The 22,987-nt window shown below is 33.1% G+C and overlaps 1 protein-coding gene across 3 annotated transcripts in view; it reads left to right on the top strand.

The window, feature by feature from the left end:
- LOC129740228 (uncharacterized) overlaps positions 1 to 22,987 on the top strand; it is a 444,184-nt gene that overhangs the window by 209,526 nt on the left and 211,671 nt on the right. The window contains exon 2 of one of the 3 annotated variants that reach the window (XM_055731838.1): positions 1,215 to 1,780. The exons of 1 other annotated variant lie outside the window; for it this stretch is intronic. In XM_055731838.1, the coding sequence (XP_055587813.1) occupies positions 1,711 to 1,780 (70 nt within the window). In that variant the 5' untranslated portion in view covers positions 1,215 to 1,710. The remainder of the gene's footprint in view (positions 1 to 1,214; positions 1,781 to 22,987) is intronic. One more of the 3 variants, XM_055731839.1, reaches the window with a different exon arrangement.

Here is a 22,987-nt window from a genome sequence, read left to right as displayed (position 1 = left end):
TTGTTGTCGCAGTCAGTCGGCTTGCTTAGTTCCCTGTCCAAAGTATCCGTATTGGTTGGATGGAGTCCCTCCGCGTCGGTCGTCGGATCGAAGCAAGGGCCTACTTTTTCGCGCGTAAACGTAAACAACCGGGCAAATTTGTTGTTGTTGTAGTTGTTATCATGTCCAGTCCATAGGCCGTGGTTGTAGTTTTTTGTTGTTTTTGTCGACGAGTCGGACACATTCGGTCTAAAGTAAGTCTCAGCCAAACGGCACATGTCTACCCACTTCGTTTGCTTACGTACTCGTGTATGCACTGGGCACCTGTGCGGCTTATTCGGTGACCTTGTCGCGTAACTGTCCCCTCAAAGCTGTGCTGCTTGAACCCAAACGGAAAGAAATTCACTAGGAACAGTCCTGCCGTTTTAAAACAAATCTCGTTCGGCGTCAGTTTTTTTACAACAGTGTTGTTTGACTTTTTTTCCGCTTCTCTGACGTTGACCTGTCATAGCTCAAACAACATCGATCACACGCAGCTCGAAGCTGTGCATATTTTACGAGCGGTTCTCCCCATCTCCCCTCAATTGGTTGATGAAGGAGCCAAGTTCAACGTAACCTGAGCAGATCGGGACTTCTCCCTGTCCCATAATAGCTTTTCGGTCGTTCGGTGTGTAGATATTGTGTTAAGCCAAACACGGATTAGATTGTTGGCGTCACACACAAGAAGCCGAGTTGACATTATCATCACCAGCCCAGCACACATTATCTCGGCGTCGGAAATCGATCGCATGAGCCGGTGTGGTGCGGTGGTGACAAAGCAGGCGACGACGACAATCAGCCGGTCGTCGGGTGGTCATCGGGCGATGACGACGATTAGACGAGCACAACAGTCGGGACAGGAATTCTGCACGGTTGCGACGATCGTTTAGTAGTCGGGTGCGTTGCGTTTAGTAGTAGGCTGACTGACCAGACCACTAATCAGTTCTTGTTCTCGTGGGGTGACAAAAGAATGCGCGAATCAAACGCATCGTGTCGCCATGGTTACGCCGCGCGGTCCTCCAGTAATTAGTAGTTAACATGTGATCATAGCAAACCAAGAAAAAAAAACAATCAATCGATACCAAAGGAAGTGCCAATCTTTACGGATCTTTTTCGCCGGTCCCGGATGTAGATGACCTTCGTCATTTTTCGGAAGTCACCATTTTAGAAAAAAAGTTTTATTATTCTGTGTTTAGTGTTTGTGGAAGTTCACAAAAAGAGCTCAGGTTAGCTTTTATGATAAATTAAAAGATAAAAATAGTGTAACTGGGAATCCCTCCAATCAAAATACGAATTGGAGTTTGTGAAACAAATAAAAATACCAATAAAAAAGTGCACCTCTTAAAATTGATAGCAATCACCTTTCTAAAAGTTCTATTGTTTCACGCTAAAAGAAAAAAAAATCCAACAACTACAGTGCAATAAAAAAAAGAATAAATCGTAGCAAGCCAATTTCCAAATGTGTTTAGTGTGTCTGTAAGCTCAAAATTTGTTTGTGTGTAAGTGGAAAACGTGTTCTAGTGTTTTACTTCTACCAAATATAAATTGGTAGCCAACCTTCCTTGGATTAACCCTTCCACTTGTATTGGTCGGGTGCGAAAAGCTCTCTTTGGAACGGCAGCTTTCTTCTGGGATTATAAGGATTACTACTACTTACTACTTCTTACGACAACAACAATAACAGCGACCACCATGGGGAACGTCTCCAACGAGAAGTACGATGGGGCGCTCATCGATGAGAATCAGCAGTTTATATTGGACGGTGAGTTTTTTTTTCTGTTACCGAATGTTTGTTAACTTCGCGGTTGATTGTTTTAAAATGACACGGGGAGAATTCTGATATTATAATAATAAAACTTTTGCGTTTTTTCAACTTTGTTACTTTGAATGTCATGCCTCAGTTCAATGAAGTTGTTATCATGTCATGACTTTGCCATTACTCACTTTCATCATGTCATGCTTAGACAGGTAGCATTGTCATCGTTTCGATAAAATGAGCTGTAGGTCAACGGTTTATTTTTTTTTTTTGTTTCAATTGATCATAGATTTTTGAACGAATACTAAAAAAACATTCAAATTGATTGAGTTGATCAGTGTAAATAGTATCCGATATTTATATATAACATACATTCAAAATTTCCATATGCTCTAACTATTTGGAGTTTTTTGCTCTTTGAAACTTTTTTCATGAGGAAAAATGAACTGCAAATTTCTGGGTAACGAATGGTGATTTTATCTCAAAAGAATGTTGAACTAGAAGTTAACATCAAATGCATATCGAACGGTTTTTTTTTCTCAACTCCTTTTTTCACTCATTAACTACTACAAAAAAATATGTTTATTATCTTAATCGTAATTTTTAGTCCATTTTTGACCTTTTTTATCAGGGTTTTGATGCATTTAGCAGTTTTTTTTGTTTGTTTGTTTGTTTTCTGTCATATTTGCAATTCTATCATTCTTCATCAATTATTAGCACTTTTATGTAATTTTTAATCTTTTGTTTGTTTTTGTTTTCCGAATTTTATGAAATTTTCATTTTTTTTCATTTTTGAGTACTTTATAATTATCTTAAAAATATTAGTTTTTGTTGTTTTATTTTAAGAACCATTTAAGAACGTATAAACATATTTATGGTGTTTGTCTAAATTATATTGGTCCTGTTATAGCGAAAACTATAAAGTTATGTTGTTTCTTAAAAACCGTTCGATTTTGGCACATAATCTAAACACGATCACATTTTTTCACAATTTCTAGCTTAATCCCACATTCATGACCATTTTTCGAAATCTCGATAGTACGCGCTGGCTAGACTCGAAAAATATATTTGAAAGCAATGTGCGACCATTAACATGTATCGCAGGTTTATATTTTCTAACTGTTACCTTTTTTTCATAGGTTTTGGCAAGTTTTTATCTTTTGTTGGAAAAAACATTGAAGACATGGGATGGAAATTTTTCTTCCTTTTTTTCTCCTTATCCAAAAATTCGTAGAAAAGGTAAAAGTAATTAAATGAACCGTTAAATTTTAAAATTTGATTCCTTTGCTATATCTCGAAACTGAATGCCTAACATCAGTGATATTCAAAGTAGTTCCTACCGACCCTTGGGGGCGGTTAGCTCAATTTAGAAATTTGGGGGGGCGTTGGAAAGGCTCAGGGGGGCGGTGAGGTCGTAGTTCAGGTCGTAAAATCAACGTAGATTTAACATATCAACGAGAAAGTTCGATGAAAAATGATTAAACAACGTTACGGAACCAAACATCAGGCTCAAGACTAAAATATCCATGTCCATCCAGTATCTAAAAACAAAATTATTAAATGTATCTTAAAGATAGTTACAGATTTTGTATATGCTCCACGTGTTGGTCTTGTTTTGTTTGATTATTTTGAGTTATGCTAAAAATATTACTTTTAGATGGCAATGCTTGGTAATCTTTAAATTGTATTGTCACAAAAAATTTGGTAAACAGACAAAACCTACAAAAAAAGAAAGCGTCATCTGTTTTTTTTTCTCTCTCTAATTATAGACACTTTACCACGTTTGTGGCGTTCGTGTCTCGTAACCTTATTAACTAACTTAACCTATTTTACAATTTTTTTTTGTCAGTCCTGATTTGGAAATGAAACAAAGCAACTTTTTTTCTTCCTGTTCATTTTTGGAAAAAGCAACTTCCAGGGATCTATCAATTCCGCATAGCGTCAGCTGTGATTTAAAGAAAATATGAAAGAATATTTTTAGGTGAGAGAATTTGTTTAAAGTTCTTATTTGTTCATCTTTATTTCAGTCGATTCAAAAAATCAATTGGATGAACTTTTAATCTATTCGGTTATCATTAACACTGCTGGAATTCAGTCATTAGAATCTAATTTAAACTTTAAGACCCGTGAGTGCTGTATAACTTTGAACAGGACTAAAGTGCAGATATCAAGAAATAATACTATTTTTTACGTTATTCACCGACTTGATAGAATTTAGTTTGTATTCAATAATGCAAACTAATGGGGAATATATAATTTTGTTTATAAAAATTTATGATATGTATATGATTTTATATTGAAACAAACTAATCAATCAGTTTAAGTAATTTCTCAGGAAACTTGACATAGAATTAAGTTTTAACTAAAGATTTGAAGCAAAATGAGGTCCTCGGTGCCAAAAGGATTAAGTTCATAAAAGCTTATTTAGAGAAAACACGATTTAAATTTGTTATGTTTTGTCATATTTTCCATATATTTTTCCAAAATTTGCATTTTTCTTTCAAACGAAAAAGTATATAAATAAAATTCTAAAATTCAAAAGCTAATGGTTCTTCAAAGATCCAGATTTTAATTTTTTAAAGATTTTCTAAAAATTTGCCGAGGGGGGCGATGATCTCAAAAATTCTGAAAATAGGGGCGATGAGTGAAAAAAGTTTGAAAACCACTGCCTTACATGGATCAAATGTTCTAGAAAAAAATACCAAATAGAACGAATTAACAAACCAGTGATCTGAAATATATTAAAAATTTGTTCTTCGAGTGATTTCACTTTGTTTGACAAATATAACAAAATGTGACTTAAAGATCTTTTCATATCATTTTAAAATGTTTCATAAGCGAAAAAAAAATAAATAAAAAACAATATGCCAATCGTTTCAGTAAAATATGAACTTCTCAATGCCATATTTTCAAAGCAATAGTAAACTCTCAATTTTTTAAGAATTTAAAAAAAATTACGTTTTTTGTTCACTCGAGCCTTAGAAGATATATTTTTCTCCTTAATGGATGTTGATCATTGCTTTGCATGAAATAAGTAAGAATAATCCAATGACTAATATTTATCCAAAACTTTCTAGATAAAAAGGACTCGAAGAAGTACTTTTATTAGAAAAATAAAAAATTGCGCCTTTAAGTATGCAATGAAAATAGAACAGTAAATGAACTTTAAGAATTCGTTTTGTCTGACACTTATAAACTGTTGAATGAAAACTTGAACGGTCAAAAAAGTCAATGAAAATTTTATCTTTAGATGTTGCATGGTTTTGCTAAGCATAGGGTATCCTGATTAAAGGATCAAGTCTTAATATAAACTAGAAATTACACGCTGTCAGAAAATGGAAACGACGGCGAACTTCCTAATTTTCCAAAAAGATATGATGAAAATAAAAAAATGGAATCAAGTATCACCATTCTCCCTAATATACCAGATGGGGATTTTTTTTTATTATCTGACAGGTTTGCGCCGTTGGTCTTCAGATTTTTCCCAAAATTGAAAATTTGGTTCATTTTTGCGACTTAAAAACACATGTATTTTTTCAGATTTCTAACATTTTTATTTTTTGAGTTAGCTTCGGTTAGATTTTTTTGTAAATAAAAAATAACCATTTTTCAAAGCTACATAACTCTGTTATTTTTCAACGGAAATTGAAAAATAGCACATCAAAATGCATCAAAATTTTATCAGCTTTCCAAATAAAATAGTTGCAAAAAATTTAATAATGACCTTCAACATGAAAAGTTGTAAATAAACTTTAAATGGCATCTAAAAGTACCGTCTGCACCACCGAGTATTTTGCTAAAAATATCATTGAATAGCTCAATTTATGATGCAACTTTCATCTGAAGACACCAAAGTGGGCCATCAACTCCTTGAAGAGTTATGAAAGAAATAATGACAACAAATCTGTATTTTTGCATCAGAAACAAACAATGGTCGAACAACTGCACTCACATAAGGAGATTGCAAGCACTTCTAACAACATGGAAACAAAAGAACTTATGAAAGCAGGTAAAGAACACTATTTTTTCGTCCTTTTCAGACTGCCCCTACTCGCATAACAGTCCCATATGAATTTTCGTCATTTTAGGTCAATATAAGACTTCAAAATAAAACACTAAAAAAAGAGGGGGTTGTTCTAAAAATTTCAAAAAAAAAACAATTCGTGGCTGTCCTATATGAAATATACCTGAATAACAGTCCTATATGTGAAATACTACGGATTTGGTTACTTTTCAATGCTTCTTTAGGCGAAATAGTATTTGGTTTATTGCTTTGAATCATTTAAACATTTTTTTAACTCACTTGATGTCGAATGATGCACACTAGTTTTCGAAGGCAGGTCTGACTTTCTTAAAACTGACTTACTGAGCGTAAAACAATCAGATGCAATCAAAAATCGTAAAAAGATTCAACTTACTATGTGGAATTCACGATATTTTTTCCAAAATTATGTTTCTTTTTCTGACAACTGCATTTAGAAGTTCAAAAATGATCAAATTTAAGTCTTAGAAAGTAGCTTGATGAGAAAAATATATTCTGTATGGGACTGTTATGCGAGAAGATTTGAAAAAGGTTTCAAATATGGTTGATTACTAGTCCCATAATGAATAAAAATGGTGCTCTCGACCTTACCAATAACCCAATTTCGAAAATTTCAGGTCTAAAGATTTATTATGACAACCTAGAAACGATTTTGGTTTATGCTGAAAGTGGTAGTCACAATTTAAAAATATATTCCAAAACAGAAAAAGCTGATTTCCTCGATTGCTTGTTTTTGCATATGGGACTGTTATGAACGTAGGGGCGATAGGTTGACTTCTTGTTATATCCAAAAATCTAATAACGTATTCGTTTATACCCAGTTTTGCACCAGGTCACAACAAGTTATGCAGATTTTACTGTCATTTTTAGAAGTTTATGCGCTAAGTTTTGCATCCGTAATTCCCCACATTTGATTTAAAATGGACGGTGGAACACTGAAGATTCATTTGTGAGCGATCGAGGTAGCAAAACACTGACGACGAATTAGAACTGGGCGAATGTAGAAAACGAATACGGTAAAAGTATCATATTTTCATCATTTTACAGCATTCTACAACATTTGTGCCACTTTCTCATACTTTTTTGATCAATGGGAAATGATTTTGGTGTCCAGTGCTAAGCTCCCGATATAAAAACTATGTAAAGCACGTCTATATTTCATTTTTTAATCACATTTTTGTGATCCCAAACACAGGTACTGAACCTTCTACTATTGGCATTGATTATGCTCCACAATAATCTTTGATCGAAAAGTTAATAAGTTGTATAGTATATGACCAGGTTGTAAAAGCAACATTCCTATTATTAGTCACATCACATTAACAATACGATACTAAGAATTTTGGTTAAAATTTAAAGTCAGTTTTGCTGCAAACACTCTACAAAGCACGAAAAAGTAGTGTTTTTTACCTGCTTTGGTATGTTCTTTTGTTTCCATGTTATTAGAAGTGCTTGCTATCTCCTTATTTGAGTGCAGTTGTTCGACCATTTTTTGTTTTCTATGCAGAAAAAGAGATTTAATGCCATTATTTCTTTCATAACTCTTCAAGGTGTTAATGGCCCACTTTGGTGTCTTCAGATGAAAGTTGCATCATGAATTGAGCTATTCAATGGTATTTTTTGCAAAATATTCGGTGGTGCAGACGGTACTTTTAGACGCCATTTAAAGTTTATTTACAACTTTTCATGTTGAAGGCCATTATTTAATTTTTTGCAACTATTTTATTTGGAAAGCTGATAAAATTTTAATGCATTTTGATGTGCTATTTTTCAATTTCCGTTGAAAAATAACAGAGTTATGTAGCTTTGAAAAAAGGTTATTTTTTATTTACAAAAAAATCTAACCGAAGCTAACTCAAAAAATAAAAATGTTAGAAATCTGAAAAAATACATGTGTTTTTAAGTCGCAAAAATGAACCAAATTTTCAATTTTGGGAAAAATCTGAAGACCCCCGGCGCAAATTGTCAGATAATAAAAAAAAATCCCCAGATACCAGTTCAGAATTTTAATTTAGAATTTAAAAAATCGGATATAGCTAGATTTAGCAAACTCATCAACCAAGATAAAAACAATATCAAGATGACTATTTCGATGAGAACTTCAAATTGCAAGAGATCGTAAAATTTTAATTTTAACTGTTTGTCAATTCAATTTCAACATTTCATATTTTTAATTCGAATCCGTTTGTATGCACAATTCAACTGTAATCGCAAATGTAAAGTAAAATTTGCGTGTACTTTTCAAGTTTTATTTGATGAAAATACCCTTATTTTAAATAAGATTAATTATGCACAGGATTTTCATTAAGAAATTAATATTTGACAAAAAAAATTCTATTCACGAAAACTGAAATTGAAAGTTAAAAAATCTACCAGAAATTCCATATTCTCTTGGATTTTTGTTTTAAATTTTTAAAATGGCAACATTTATCTAGAGCCAAATTTCAAATTAAAATATTAAATTTGATTCGAGTTTTCAAGAAAAAGATTTTAACTGTGAAATTTTAAACTCCTTTTTTCTTCTTAAACAATTATTTTTTATTTTCATTGATGGTTAAAGTTTCTGGAATTAGTTCAAGAGCTTGCTTGATTTAGCTTTTTTAATTTCAACACAGAAAAAGTTTTTTTTTGAGAAATCGAAACTTGTCAATGTTCAAATCAAGTTCGTTTATGACTCAAAAATGTTTCTCAGACAAAAAACATGCTTCGGAAAAAGGACTGTAGATCAGCTACGGAATGCTCAAAAAATTTCCACTTGGTTTCCAAGAAAGCTGAAGTAAGAAGCTGTACGTTGCATGGCCGTAGGAACGGGGGATTTTGGGGGTTAAGCCCCCCCCCCCATGAGGGTCCAAAAAAGCAAGCGAGGTATTCTACTGTAGACTCAAAATTTTAAATTCATAATCAAATTATGATAAGAGAGCAAAGATATTCAAGAGTAACTATCTGGACTAAAAACTAATGCAAAAACAACAAAAATCCATCCCAAGCTTAAATCTGCTACAGTTTTCAAAATTTTCTCACTGCTTCATAGAATAAGGTTGTCAGATTTTTTCAGCACGTATCCGGACAAATCCATGCTGTTTTATATTATATATAGCCGGGTATTTGATTTCAAAGTTGTCGACCAAAATCCAGGCAATACCGGGCAATTTTGGTCAAGGAATTGTTCAACAAAAATCTATAAAAAAAAACTTTAAAAAACCTTTCATGATTATTTTTTTGAAACTTGCTGCAAAAATTTTGGACGCACAATTAAAAAAAATTACTACACAATTTGTTTTTTTTTAGTTTGATTTAAGAATGAGAATGAAAACAAACCCGGGCAAAATTCGGGCTTTTCCATTGAAATCCGGGAAACGGGGCGGACTGGACTTTTCCCAAATTTTATATTAAATATCAGGGACAATCCAGTTAAAACCAGGCAATCTGGCAATCTGATTATAGAAATTCAGTTCTGAATATTAAATTTTAAATCAAACCCATTTTGAAGGGTCTGGTTCCATATTCCCATTGACTTTAAAGATTTAAGTACTGCTTGACTATCTGAAAAAATTACTATATTTGTATACCTGTAGTTTCTTTCCAAACATAGGTTTGAACATATGAACATGCCCGGATACTTAATACAAAATTTGGGAACAGTCCGACCCGGCCCGGTTGCCCGGATTTTACTGAAAAATGCCCGGATTTTGCACAGATTTATTCACTTTATTTGACAAACCAAACAAAAAAAAACAACAAACGCCTATAAAGCGAAATTTTTTGAACAAATTTTATAAAAATAACCATGAAAGGTTTTTTCTTTGGAAACCTAATATACGCTTCAAAATCTGTCGAAGAGCTTTGAGGCAAAACAATTTTTCTTTATTATTTTTTCTTGATTTTGGATGAGTAGTTTCTGGGTTTTGAGAAAATTTGCCCAGATATTGGCCGGGCAGGACTGTTTTCCCAAATTGCAAATTAAATATCCGGGTAAACCCGGATAATACCGAGTACTCTAGCAACCTTTCTCATGACTTATGTTGCCAGATTTTTTCACGCGCGCATCCGGGCCAGGAAAATCCAGACAATTTGAACTAAAAACCTGGCAACATTCGGGCAGTTGATTTCAAAATTGTAAATTGAAATACCGAGCAATATCCAGGTAAACTTGGGCAAAAATCAAAAAAAAATTCAAAAGATAAAAATGAAGAAAAACACTTAGAACATTATATTTTTATCAAAAAATATCAGCAGATTTTCAGGTTTCAGGCGTTTTAGGCTTCCACAAAATCGTTCACGTTTGTTTTGACAAAAAATATCAAAAAAATTCGTTTCATTTGTCACTTATTAAAAAAAGTTAAGTTACTCGATTTGAATTTTTTGTTTGATTTTGCAAATAAAGTTAAAAAAAACCCTGTTCCTAAATTTTGTACAAAATATCCGAGCAATCTAACTCATGACTAAGGTTGCCAGATGGCCCGGTTTGGGAACAGTCCGGCCTGGCCTGAATGCCCAGATTTCATTGAAAAATGCCCGGATTTTGCCCGGATTTTGCCCAGATTTAATAACTTTGTTTGGCAAATCAAACAAAAAAATAACGAACGCCTTAAAAACCAAGTTTTTTTTAGCAAGTTCCATCAAAATTACCAAGAATGGTTTTTTGGAAGATAAGATTAAAAATTTGTCAATAAGTTTTGAGGCAAATTTTTTTTTATTTTGGTTGAGTAATTTCTGGGTTTTGAGAAAATTAGTCCAGATTTATGGTCGACACTTTTGAAATCAAATGCCAGGATTTTGTCAAGTTTTCAATAAACTTTCCGGTTTGTCCAGTCCGGACATTTATAACTGTGTACAAAAGTTCTCCACTGTAGAATTTTTACGAATGTGGGAAAGGAATTGGCGGGATGATTTGATTTTGAATTAAAGATTTATGTGCAATAGTGGTTTTCAATTTCTGAAAATCTACACAAGTCTTCAATTATAATTGAAAGCTCTCACATTTTCAAACATTTAGTAACTGACACAGTTACATTTCCGTTTCCGTTTGGGCGATGCATTCTGCTTCCTTCGTTACCCCCAATTATCAATCAAACGCCATCGGAACTGCACATTTAATTAATATTGATGGATTAGATTGTAGCCTATAAGTCGTGGGTTGACCATCAACGTGTTAGACCTACAACAATTTTAAGTGGAACACATTAAATCAAAACCACAAAAACCAAACCGTAAAGTCAAAACAAAAATGTCAAACATTTCAAGGTCCGTGACGCAATTTTTCGCGCCTGCCCGGCTTTCGAAATCGTAACATTGAGCACTAACTGGTGTTTGTTATTTTGTTGGTGTTTTAGCGTTTTGCACCATCGAAGGGAAGGAAGGAAGGAAGAAACCGAAATTCCTCAAATAACTTCCATTTTTATCTATCGTCTTGGTTGGTTGTATCTGCTGTTCGTTCTATTTATTTTTGGAGCAAGGCGATCGGATTCCTCTGTAGAGAAAAAAGGCATGCTCCAAAATAGATAGGATTTTAAAATAAAAAATTAAATTGAATTCAGGGTAAACTATTCAGACTTCAGACTCAGACTATTTTGATCAACGGCATCTTAGATTTTCTTGTTTGTCTGTTAGTACTATTGCAATGATTAATGCAACTCATTCCATCGTCGCATTTTTTAAGCAAAAACGTTAATCTACATACCAGTCCTAGCTCGATGACTACAATTCTTAACCCATTTTGAGACCTTTTCGTTAACTGCATTTAATCATACCACACCAATCTTTGGTAACGAAAAGCAAAGATTTTTCATGTGACGTTTTCATATTTTCCATGTGTTCATAATGGGTTAATCGGACTTTGTCAATCTCGTGACGTAGCGATCTGCCTCCATGGAACGACTTGACCGGTGCAGTGACATGTGATCCAGTATGAACGAACTCCGGGAAGGAAGTGGTTTGGCGTGCGATCTGTTGATGTGGTGGTGCAAAATAATGATAAACAAAAAGTAAACATCTCATTCCGACAGTTTAACTTGAAGCGGGCTTGGTAGCACCATTAAGATATTTTTAACGCACAACACACTTGAGGGGTGTATTACCTGGAAGATTGTAGTTTCGAGTGACCTCATGGTCAAGCGCTGCCCGGCTAGTTCGAATTGAGGAATTGACTTGTCAGACTTTTTTCCACGAGACTTCAATTACTTGGCAAGAAAGTAATTGGAAGCGGTTAAAAGAATCTCCAGGAAATAAATCACAGTTCTACTATTTATCTGAAGTATATAGACGGATTTAGATGCCTACTACATTTTCAGCATTTTGTGTAAGAAGCTGATTTTTAAATTTTGTTTTGCTTTGGCTGTCAAAAATTTGAAAATAAAAATGGAAATTTTTATTTTTGATTTTCAAAAGCCTACAATTATTGGCATGAGACCTGAGGCATGAGACGTGAGACATGAGACCTGAGACATGAGACCTGAGACATGAGACATAAGACATGAGACATGAGACATGAGACATGAGACATGAGACATGAGACATGGGACATGAGACATGAGACATGAGACATAAGACATGAGACATGAGACATGAGACATGGGACATGAGACATGAGACATGAGACATAAGACATGAGACATGAGACATGAGACATGAGACATGAGACATGAGACATGAGACATGAGACATGAGACATGAGACATGAGACATGAGACATGAGACATGAGACATGAGACATGAGACATGAGACATGAGACATGAGACATGAGACATGAGACATGAGACATGAGACATGAGACATGAGACATGAGACATGAGACATGAGACATGAGACATGAGACATGAGACATGAGACATGAGACATGAGACATGAGACCTGAGACCTGGCAGCGGAAGTCTCAGTTTGTTTTGTGACTTCCTATTTTTTTTGGAGGAATAAGTCTCAATCCAGTGATGATTTATCCGTACCGGAAATCTCACCCCAAAATTAACTTCTTGATGAGACGATGCCTGAATCTACTTATAATTTTTTTATACTAACTATACGTTATGATACTTTTTAACACTCTTCGATAATCACAGGTTGCGAATCACAATTCATAAGTTTATAACTCTATTGACCTGCTCTTTCAACCAGCAGAAGTCTCAATAAAATACGTTATTTCCATATCAGAAGCTTCAATCTTCAATTAATACAAAATACCGAGAAAAGATCTTTAATTGCTATCGATTTATATAAATTCAGTAGTCGAAAGTAAGGTTGATGATTCTTCTCATTAAAAAGATCCAATCGATATTGTCCGGTTTTAAGCAGAAGTCTCTATATTCTAAAAGAAGTATCTTAACGCGATAAATTGAATAAAAGTCCGTAAGTACATTTTTGTTTGCAAAATATTCAGTCAAATGTTCAGTTCAGTTTATTTTTAATGAATCAAAAGAAAATTCGACCTATTAGAACACATTTTTCGAAACGGAAGTCTCAATCTTCAATCAAGACCATTTTGACAATTTTAATGATTTTGGACATATGACATTTTTTGTCAATTTTGACAATTTTGACACTTTTGAAAATTTTGACAATTTTGACAATTTTGACAATTTTGACAATTTTGACAATTTTGACAATTTTGACAATTTTGACAATTTTGACAATTTTGACAATTTTGACAATTTTGACAATTTTGACAATTTTGACAATTTTGACAATTTTGACAATTTTGACAATTTTGACAATTTTGACAATTTTGACAATTTTGACAATTTTGACAATTTTGACAATTTTGACAATTTTGACAATTTTGACAATTTTGACAATTTTGACAATTTTGACAATTTTGACAATTTTGACAATTTTGACAATTTTGACAATTTCGACAATTTTGACAATTTTGACAATTTTGACAATTTTGACAATTTTGATAATTTTGACAATTTTGACAATTTTGACAATTTTGACAATTTTGACAATTTTGACAATTTTGACAATTTTGACAATTTTGATAATTTTGACAATTTTGACAATTTTGACAATTTTGACAATTTTGACAATTTTGACAATTTTGACAATTTTGACAATTTTGACAATTTTGACAATTTTGACAATTTTGACAATTTTGACAATTTTGACAATTTTGACAATTTTGACAATTTTGACAATTTTGACAATTTTGACAATTTTGACAATTTTGACAATTTTGACAATTTTGACAATTTTGACAATTTTGACAATTTTGACAATTTTGACAATTTTGACAATTTTGACAATTTTGACAATTTTGACAATTTTGACAATTTTGACAATTTTGACAATTTTGACAATTTTGACAATTTTGACAATTTTGACAATTTTGACAATTTTGACAATTTTGACAATTTTGACAATTTTGACAATTTTGACAATTTTGACAATTTTGACAATTTTGACAATTTTGACAATTTTGACAATTTTGACAATTTTGACAATTTTGTTAAATTTTGACAATTTTGACAATTTTGACAATTTTGACAATTTTGACACTTTTGACAATTCTGACAATTTTGACAGCTTTGACAATTTCGACAGTTTTGACAAATTTGACAATTGTACTACTGTGCAATCGAACAATAGAACAGCGTTTAAAATTTTATCTTTTATGAAAACACGGGTTTGTTAGCCGTACTTGAACCTTTAAACATATTTTTTTACAAAACAATCTCCTAACGATACAAAAAAAACGCTCAAATCCCAACATGTTGCATCCAAGCGTTACTGCTCTCTGATTACAGCAGAGTCTTATGTTGCAAAAAGACAGGTCTGCCACTCTTATAAGAAACATACGAAAAAAAGCATTACCAGACAGTTGAAACGAAGCCAAACGGAGGAAACCCCACACCATCAGAAAGTAATCACATTTCCTCTCTAGAATGAATGTAAAGCAGGGTGCGGACCTTGCCACCAGGTGCAATTTTTTCTCCTCATTTTTTTTAAATATTTCTGCCGCATTGGCAAAAGAGTTGAGTTGCATTGTCTTGCTATTAAACATCGCTGGTTCCGGTCCGATTCAACCGGTTCGAAACATGATACTTAGATCTTCTTTTCAAAACTAAAACCCCAAATAAAAAAACAAATGGGAAGGGAATCGGAAAATTACGCACTTTATCCTCCAACGAAGCGCAACACGAGTGCTGGTGAATGGTACCGATTACTGGTTTCAAGTGTGCGCCAATAGATGGCAGTGTTTTTTTTCCTGTTGTGGTGAGCTATCAAAGTATAACACCCCTATTTTTTCGTTAGTAAAAAATCGTGGCAGACAAACGAAAGTAAAATGGTGCATAGCGAATCGTTTCGAGTTTGTTTCTTTTGGGGTCTTCTTTTTTTTTCTTCTTTTTTCTATTTCCAAGATAGCAAACGCCCTTGAGCAAGGCCGTTCGTCGCTCATTAGGGCGTTTGTTTTTACGCTTGTTTCTCCCAAAGAAGGTGAATGGTAATCATCCACTCAAAACATAAGAAAGCACCTTCACTCACAATCATCGACTCAACACAACAAATGTTGATGGGGGAGGTAAGTATCTAGTTGATGGATGATGGATTTGCACTTTTTCCACGCTCGTGCTGAGCAGATAATCCGATTTTGACCGAAAAACGGTATGGGTAAATGTTTAACAGTGATTGCAGCAACAACAAAGTTAGGCTAGGGTTAGCATCCGAACACGTGTCGTGAGTATTGTTTTGCTGTTAATTGTAATAGACGTGCGTTGAAATTTTTTCTTAACCCTGTTTGAAGGAATCAATTGGATGTCGTGGTGAAGAGTTTGAGTATGTATGAAAAATGGTTTCGATGATCTGCCCATCGATTACTGTTAACATGACTTTACAATTAACCGTGAACATTCCAATTAATGGTAGGAATGATTGGAAAATATTTCTTTTCTTCTACAAAAAAAAAGCAGTAGAAAAAAATGTATTGAATGTAAGCTTTGCCCTTCAACGGGAAGTCTCGTTGAATCCAATAACAATATCTTAGTATATTTATGAAATGGTTTTGATTGTAGAAACAAATATTTATCAAAAACTTTTTAAGCATCTCCAATGGGGATGTTCAGTTCAAACCACTTAAAAGATCACTACGTTCTTGTTCGCCGGTTAAAAAACTCGGTGAATGTTGAACTTATGGTAAAAAATAATTATTGTGATTGAAAGTTTTTTGGAAAACATTTTAAAAAAGTCGATAAATAGTTCTTTACAAGCAAATTAAAAATTAAAAAAAAATAAGTCGCCACTTGACTCACACAATTTAAAAAAAATTGACAACATCGGGGAAAAACGCGTTAATTAAGCAACAAATATGGTTTGTTTCAGGCCCTTTAATTTAGATACATACATATGTTAAACAAGTTGGCTGATTGCCTACACCGGTTGATGATCCGGATCTGGGATACAGAACAGCTACCGGAGGAGTGGAAAAATTGGACTGTGAGAACTACCGAGCGATCACTGTTCTAAATGCCGCCTACTTCAAGGAGGGGCGGTCTAAGACGGACCAGATCTTCACATTACGGACAGAATAGTCCATATACTTTATCATTCTCCGTATGTAGAAGTATGTAGGAGTCTTTATTAGTTGTGACACACAGACGGAAGTGCCGTTTTCGATAATATTACCGCGTACTACTAGAAGATCTCGAAAAACATAATGTAGCGTTATAATTAAGTATTTGTGGTTGTTGAATTTTGAGCGTGTATATTGGGTTAGTTCGAGCCAACATTCAGTGTTCAGAATTGAGAGTGTGAAATGTCAAACACGCACACCCAGAAAATTAAACAAACGAACAAAAACATAACAACATCGTGACCAGAAAAGGCAATAAATTGTACGGTAAAGTTCGTTTCTGCTTCCTGTTTCGTGCTTTTGAAAGCTGTTGCCCGTCAAGGACCATTCCTCTTCCGCTGATTGCAATATCCTGCTACGACGGGTCATGGCCAAATCGAGCAAAGCGGAAGGTAGAACCAGCTAACCAATACCGACGGCCCTCACTGGGTGAGTGAAGAATTAACGCTACAGAAATTCTTGAGAATCAGCAAAACAAAGTTGTTTTTTCTAAAGAGCCGTTGTTTGGGATCTGGAATCGCTTTTTGGGAGCCGATCAGTCATCACTGAGCTATGATACGAATGTTTGTGCGTTTTGGATGTTGTCTTTGTAAATTACGGTAGGAAAAGGGCCGCGTGGAGACATCATGTTAAGCTGGGTTAGGTTTTTAATATGTCGTTAACTACTCGTGATTGTAGTAAGAGTTAGCCGTGTATCACACACTGAGAGTCAGGTGTGATCAACTTAAACTTAAATCTACTACTGTGTACACATTCTGTAGTTTTTATCAAATGAATTTAAAAAAAAGTTTAATAGCAACTTTTTTATTTTCTATCCATTATATCATATCCACAGCTGCTCTTTATCGTGAACTTCGTCGAAAATCTATGCACAAAAAATCGCGAATGTAACTCGGAACCGAGATATTTTTTAAACGCATATCCACTAAAAACGTTTTTAAGATTGAAAGAAACTGGTATTTCATTACGATATTTGAATGTATGTATGAGAAATCGAAGAAAATATTGAGAAAAATTGAAAAAATCAAATATTTCTTTTTGTCTTTAAATAAATAAAAAAAGATATTTCTATCATTTGGAAAAAGAAGTTTTTGAATCGCAGTCAAAATCGTATAGAAATAAATCCACAGTTTTAAAAATATTTTTTAACTTGATGGGTCGTAACATTAATAAGACTAAAAATAGCGGCTCCACTGAAACAGTAATTCCTATTCACATTAGAAAATAATCATGCAGTAGAGTTAAGTATGCTTTGTGATAGGAAAAGATTGCTCAGACACTCGCTAGCTGCAATGAGGTAACAAATTACCTGTCAAAAACTTTTTTACAATAATTATAGAGAAAACTTGTTTTGAAGACATGCTTAAGCATCGGTAAAAGACAAATTTGCTCTTAATTTTTTTAAAAATATAAATGGCAAATAAAACTATCGAAAAATGATTCCGGTTTGAACAAATCACACAAGAAACAATTCATTACACATTACATTACATATTACAATTTTTTTTTCAAAAAGATTATTCAATGAAAAATTCAAAATTTAAAATTAACACATTTCCCTACTTTATTTAAGAGGCTTATAAGAATTCCGAGAGAGGAATTTATCCAAATAACATTGTCTAGAAGTTTATGTGCATATATGCAATGATTTTAAAGTTTTCCCACAATTCACTATTGTTAGGTTGCCAGATTGCCCGGTTTTATCCGGATATTTTAAACAAAATTTGGAAAAAGTCCGGTTCGATTGCCTGGATTTCATTGAAAAAACCGGATATTTCCCGAATTTATTCACTTTATCTGCCAAATCAAACAAAAAACAACTTGTGCTATATTTTTTGTATTTGTGCGTTCAAAGTGAAAAATTTTGAGCAAGTTTTATAAATATAATCTGGAAAGATTTATTTGGTAGCCTTTAATACAATTTTAAAACTGCTGAAAAATTTATTTTTTTTCTCAAGGTTTTTTCTTGAGTTGAGTGTTTTCTGGGTTTTGACCATATTTGCCAAGATATTGCCCGGATTTTTGGTTGACAATTTTCCGCTGCTTTCGTGTGCCTTCGTCAAAGCCCGAAAAGTTTCGATTGGAGAAATTTCTGAACAGTTTTGTGGGTTCATGTCTTTCGATAAACATGTGACCTTGTTGACTTTATACCACTTCAATGCATCCTTAGAGCAGTGGCACAAAGCGAAATCAGGGCAAAACATTGTAGGATTGGTACTTTTCGGACTGCAAATTTGGCGGTCCTTATTTTGAAAGTTTAAAGGAATACAAAAAGTTAAAATAAAAAGAACGGAAAAGTTGGTTTTTCTTAAGTAACTAGTAAGTTGTTGTTGTTCTCTCCCTCTCTGCATCGAACTATGTTTTCTAACATTGCAGAGTATGCCCAATCTAGAACAGAAATCTATGTATTTGCATTCCGGGCGAAATTAAGTGCTACTCTTCGATTTTTGTATTTTAATATGGATTTATAAAAAGTTTGTTAGGGTTCGGAAAAGTAACAAGTCAATGAAAAAACAGTCCTTTTGATGAGCAAAGTACACTAGTGGTGGTGTTGGTATTGGTAAATGAACATGATCAACAATCATTTTTCCATTCTCTTAAAATATCTTGTAGGGTAAGTGTTCCTAATTTGGCATGTGTACCTAATGTTAACATACCGTTCGATTTTGACTGTTTTGACCTTGTTTTTCACTTATCACAATTATAAAAAAAAAGTAGCGGATCATGTGAACTTTCATTTCAAAAACAAATTAGTTTTCTAACTCACTGGATTTTTCGTAAAATCCGGATTGTTTCAAAGTTTGTCCAAATTGAATAGAATTGTTAGCAAATTTCTTAAAAAACATCTATTTAGAAATGGAAGATAAAAGCTGAATTAGTCATCCGATTTTTTTGAAATTTTTCGTCGGGTTGTTTTTTATCATGATTTTAGTCATAAGTATGTTAGAACCATCTTTTTTTTCGTGTAAAAACTATAAAAAGCATATCAGCTTCAACACGTGAAAAGGGTCTATGTTCATTTATGACGTTCCGGGAAAAAACGCGTTTGAAAATTTTGCAATCTTTTTTAAATCGCTAATTAAATTTCACGAGGAATCTTGCTAGTCTATATGGTCAAAACGGTGCTTAAGATCATTCTAAATATGTTTTTATCGATGCGACGGTGTTATCATGAAAAAATAGCTCGCAATTGTTTATAGACCCTAGCTGGAGTATGAAATTCGCCTAAATGTTTTATACAACCTTTGCTTTGTACTGTATGACTCATATGTGTGAGCGAGATGGAGATAAAATTTCCCCTATTTTTTGACAAAGGCTTATGGTTCTCGCTATAGGAGTGAGTGAATAGCTTTCCGCATTCTTCTCCTTTAAATGTTTTGCATCTAGACCGTTAGCTTTGTTGTGGAGTAAAGGGTGTATAAAACAATCTGTGTGAGGATAATGTCATTTTATGGCTCTAAATTTTTTAGATCCTTTACTCAAACTGCATTATAAATCTTACGAAAACTGAAAAACTCAAAACGGTTTTTGTGTTAAGTAGAGCTTATATTGGGCTATTTAAATCCACTAAAAACGGGTTTTGTTTACTTTGTCTTTTATACCCTTTTCACATGTTGGTGCTGATATGTCCACAATTAGGAACACTATTTTCAATGTGTTCCTAATTATGGACATAGTCAAAGTTATCCAAACTTTATCAAAGTCATAGAATGTATTTGAAATAAATTTGGTTGGTTGAATTGTGTTTTAACTTAATTTTTAACGATCTGTAAAAATCAGCTGTTTTGAGTAAATAAAACATGATTATGTTTTACTTCAGTGTATCTCAAAGCTATAAATGTTGAGAAAACATTTTCTCCGGGTTGTAAAGAACGCACCCTACGCAACAGAAAAGGAAACTAACAAACAACTGAGAACAGAATCGAAAGGAAAAATTTAAAAAAAAATCTAAATAAAATACGTTGTATACCGCCACCTGGGGCATCATGCATAAGGTTGCCAGATTTTTTTTCACTCCCACCCGGGCCTAGCAATTCCGGGCATTTTTTCATAAAAACCTGGCAAAATCCGGGCATGGATTTTAATTTTTCAAATCCAAAAACCGGGCAAAAACCGGGCAAAACTTAGGTGTTATTATACATAAAAGCAAAGAAAAAATGCAAAAAAATATGAAATTAATATTTTATTAATGTAATTGCAGACTTCCAAAAACTTTTTGGAAAACTTAAATATTTAAAGGTTTATGAAAGTAAATCAGCGAAATTATTTGAAACAACCGTTGAAAATTTCCATACCGTTAATCGATTTTGCTGAAACTTACTCAAAAACTTTGATTTTTTTTGGGTTTCTTTGTGAAAATTGTAAAAAAAATCCGGGCAATATCCGGACTTTTTTCACGATATCCGGGCAACCGGGCCGGACCGGATTTTCTCGAAATTTTGCATCAAATATCCGGGCAAACCCGGATAAAACCGGGCAATCTGGCAAGCTTAATCATGCAATACTTTTCCATTTCAATGGCTTCTAAAAACCTAATGTTCACAGATAATCATACCGCTTGCATATCAAAAGTTTCAAGGTTAACGGGACATCAAATTAACGTAGTCAGAAAAATATTTGTTTCCACTAGTTATTTTTAAATTTTCAAAACATGCGATTTTCACCCTACTAAGGAAAAGGGGTAAGTTTCAAAAACCTTTGTTTTGAATGAATAGTTAAATGAAAAAGTGTGAAAAGTAATAGTTTTTTATATATTTGTGATTTCTTTACGCATAACGCACTATCTGCAATTATCTTTGATTTTGTTCGAATAAAATTTGATATTTTTTCGGTCAATGATTTTTTTTAAAAAAGAAAGCATAAGGATGCTTTAAACATTTAGTGATTAAAAATATACATCAAAATTTAAAACGATATTCCACTTTATGGAAACAAGATTTAAACTGTGAATCATTGATTTGCATGTCGATGCATTTTAGCCCGGACTGCTATCGGAATTTTAAAAATATTTATTTTAAAAAAAAATAATGATTGTCCGAAAAATAATCATACACCAACAGTGTTGATATAGGATAATAAAATCAATATAAAGTGTGTGGGTGATAAACCAATCCATCATACTGTGTAAAGTTTTTTACGGTGTCAAAAAATATAAAAATTTCGATTTTTAAAATTTCCTATGAGAATCAAAAACTTCAAAAAACTATCTCACGACGTGCGAAACTAAGACATCATCGTTTTGTTCTCATTAAATGTTAATTTTATTTCATTATATTCATACTTCGAAGTTATCGACGTTTTTCGGTGAGTTATATATATTCAAACAAAATTTAAATAAGTGTTGTGATACACAAATGTTGCATCTAACCATGCTGTTGCATGATGCTCTGTTTTACTGTATCTTATTTGTATCCATTACATTGAATTTTCTACTTTTTGAAATATAATTAGAAAAGATAAAGTATTAGTTTTAATAAGCTCAACATCTACTAGTTTCTTGAAAACTAGCGTAAAGGAATATTGTGTAGAATTTAAATAGTCATTATTTTTCTATTCATATTCCAAAAACGTTGTCAAATTTATAAAAAAGTGAGTTTAGAGATTGTTCTCACTTAAGTATTAAAAAACAGACCCACATGCAAAATCAGGAACAAATATTGGGTACACGGATACATTTTTCCTCATATGTAAACATTAGGAACACCCATATGTTAACATTAGGGACAATTAGTGCCAAATTAGGAACATTGACACACTTTATAAAACATGATATTTTTTGTAAATTAAAGCTTGAAATGATTATTTTAAACCATGAAAGAGTTCAGAAAAAAATTTGAAATTTAGTTACCAAAACATTGTATATCTAAGAATTATTTTTTTTTTTTTTTAATAATTTATAGACGCATTGAACCTAACAAAGTAGGTCTTTCGCGTCTTTACTTTATTATTTGAAACGAACCAAACAAACGGAATACATACAAACGCTTTAGAGTAAGAATTAATGATTCGGCCTACTAATATGAAAGCTAAAAACCTCTTACATAATATAGCGAAATTAGGCTCACTTACCCTATTATTCCCGAAAAACTTTATAACACAAAATTGATTGTCGTGACAAGAAGGTTGCTGAAGGAAAGAAACCTGAAGTTTGATATAAATTAATTCTTCGATCTCCTTTGAGCAAAAAATATATCTGAATCGTACCATAAGTTTAAAAAAACCCAATTATGAGTTTTTTTTCTCAGTTGTTTGGATCTTGAGCTGAAAATTTAGAAAAGAAGAAGGCAAGTTTTGCAATATACTTCACCTAACGAATGTTTTATTAGTTCAACCGGGATGGTCAGTATATTCAAACAATATTGTGACGTAAATAAAAACTGTCGTAGACTTCTAGTTTAGCCAGGACGGTCATTGTACAGTTGTTGATTTGCGAGTTGGCAGAATGCATACAGTAATTTAAATGTTGCAAAAATGTTCGGTTCGTTCAGTTGCAATACGGCATTCTTTCGAGTTGAACTTGAACGGCCAACAGTTGTTGTGTTGAGTTGAGCTGGGACGGCCAACAAGTCATTGTGTTGGGTTGATATGGGACGGTTAACAAGTCATTGT

This window comes from Uranotaenia lowii, chromosome 1 (genome assembly GCF_029784155.1).
Source record: "Uranotaenia lowii strain MFRU-FL chromosome 1, ASM2978415v1, whole genome shotgun sequence".
In the NCBI taxonomy this organism is placed as follows: domain Eukaryota; kingdom Metazoa; phylum Arthropoda; class Insecta; order Diptera; family Culicidae; genus Uranotaenia; species Uranotaenia lowii.
The sequence above is the reverse complement of the archived record's forward strand: the minus strand, read 5'-3'. Positions and strand labels throughout refer to the sequence as shown.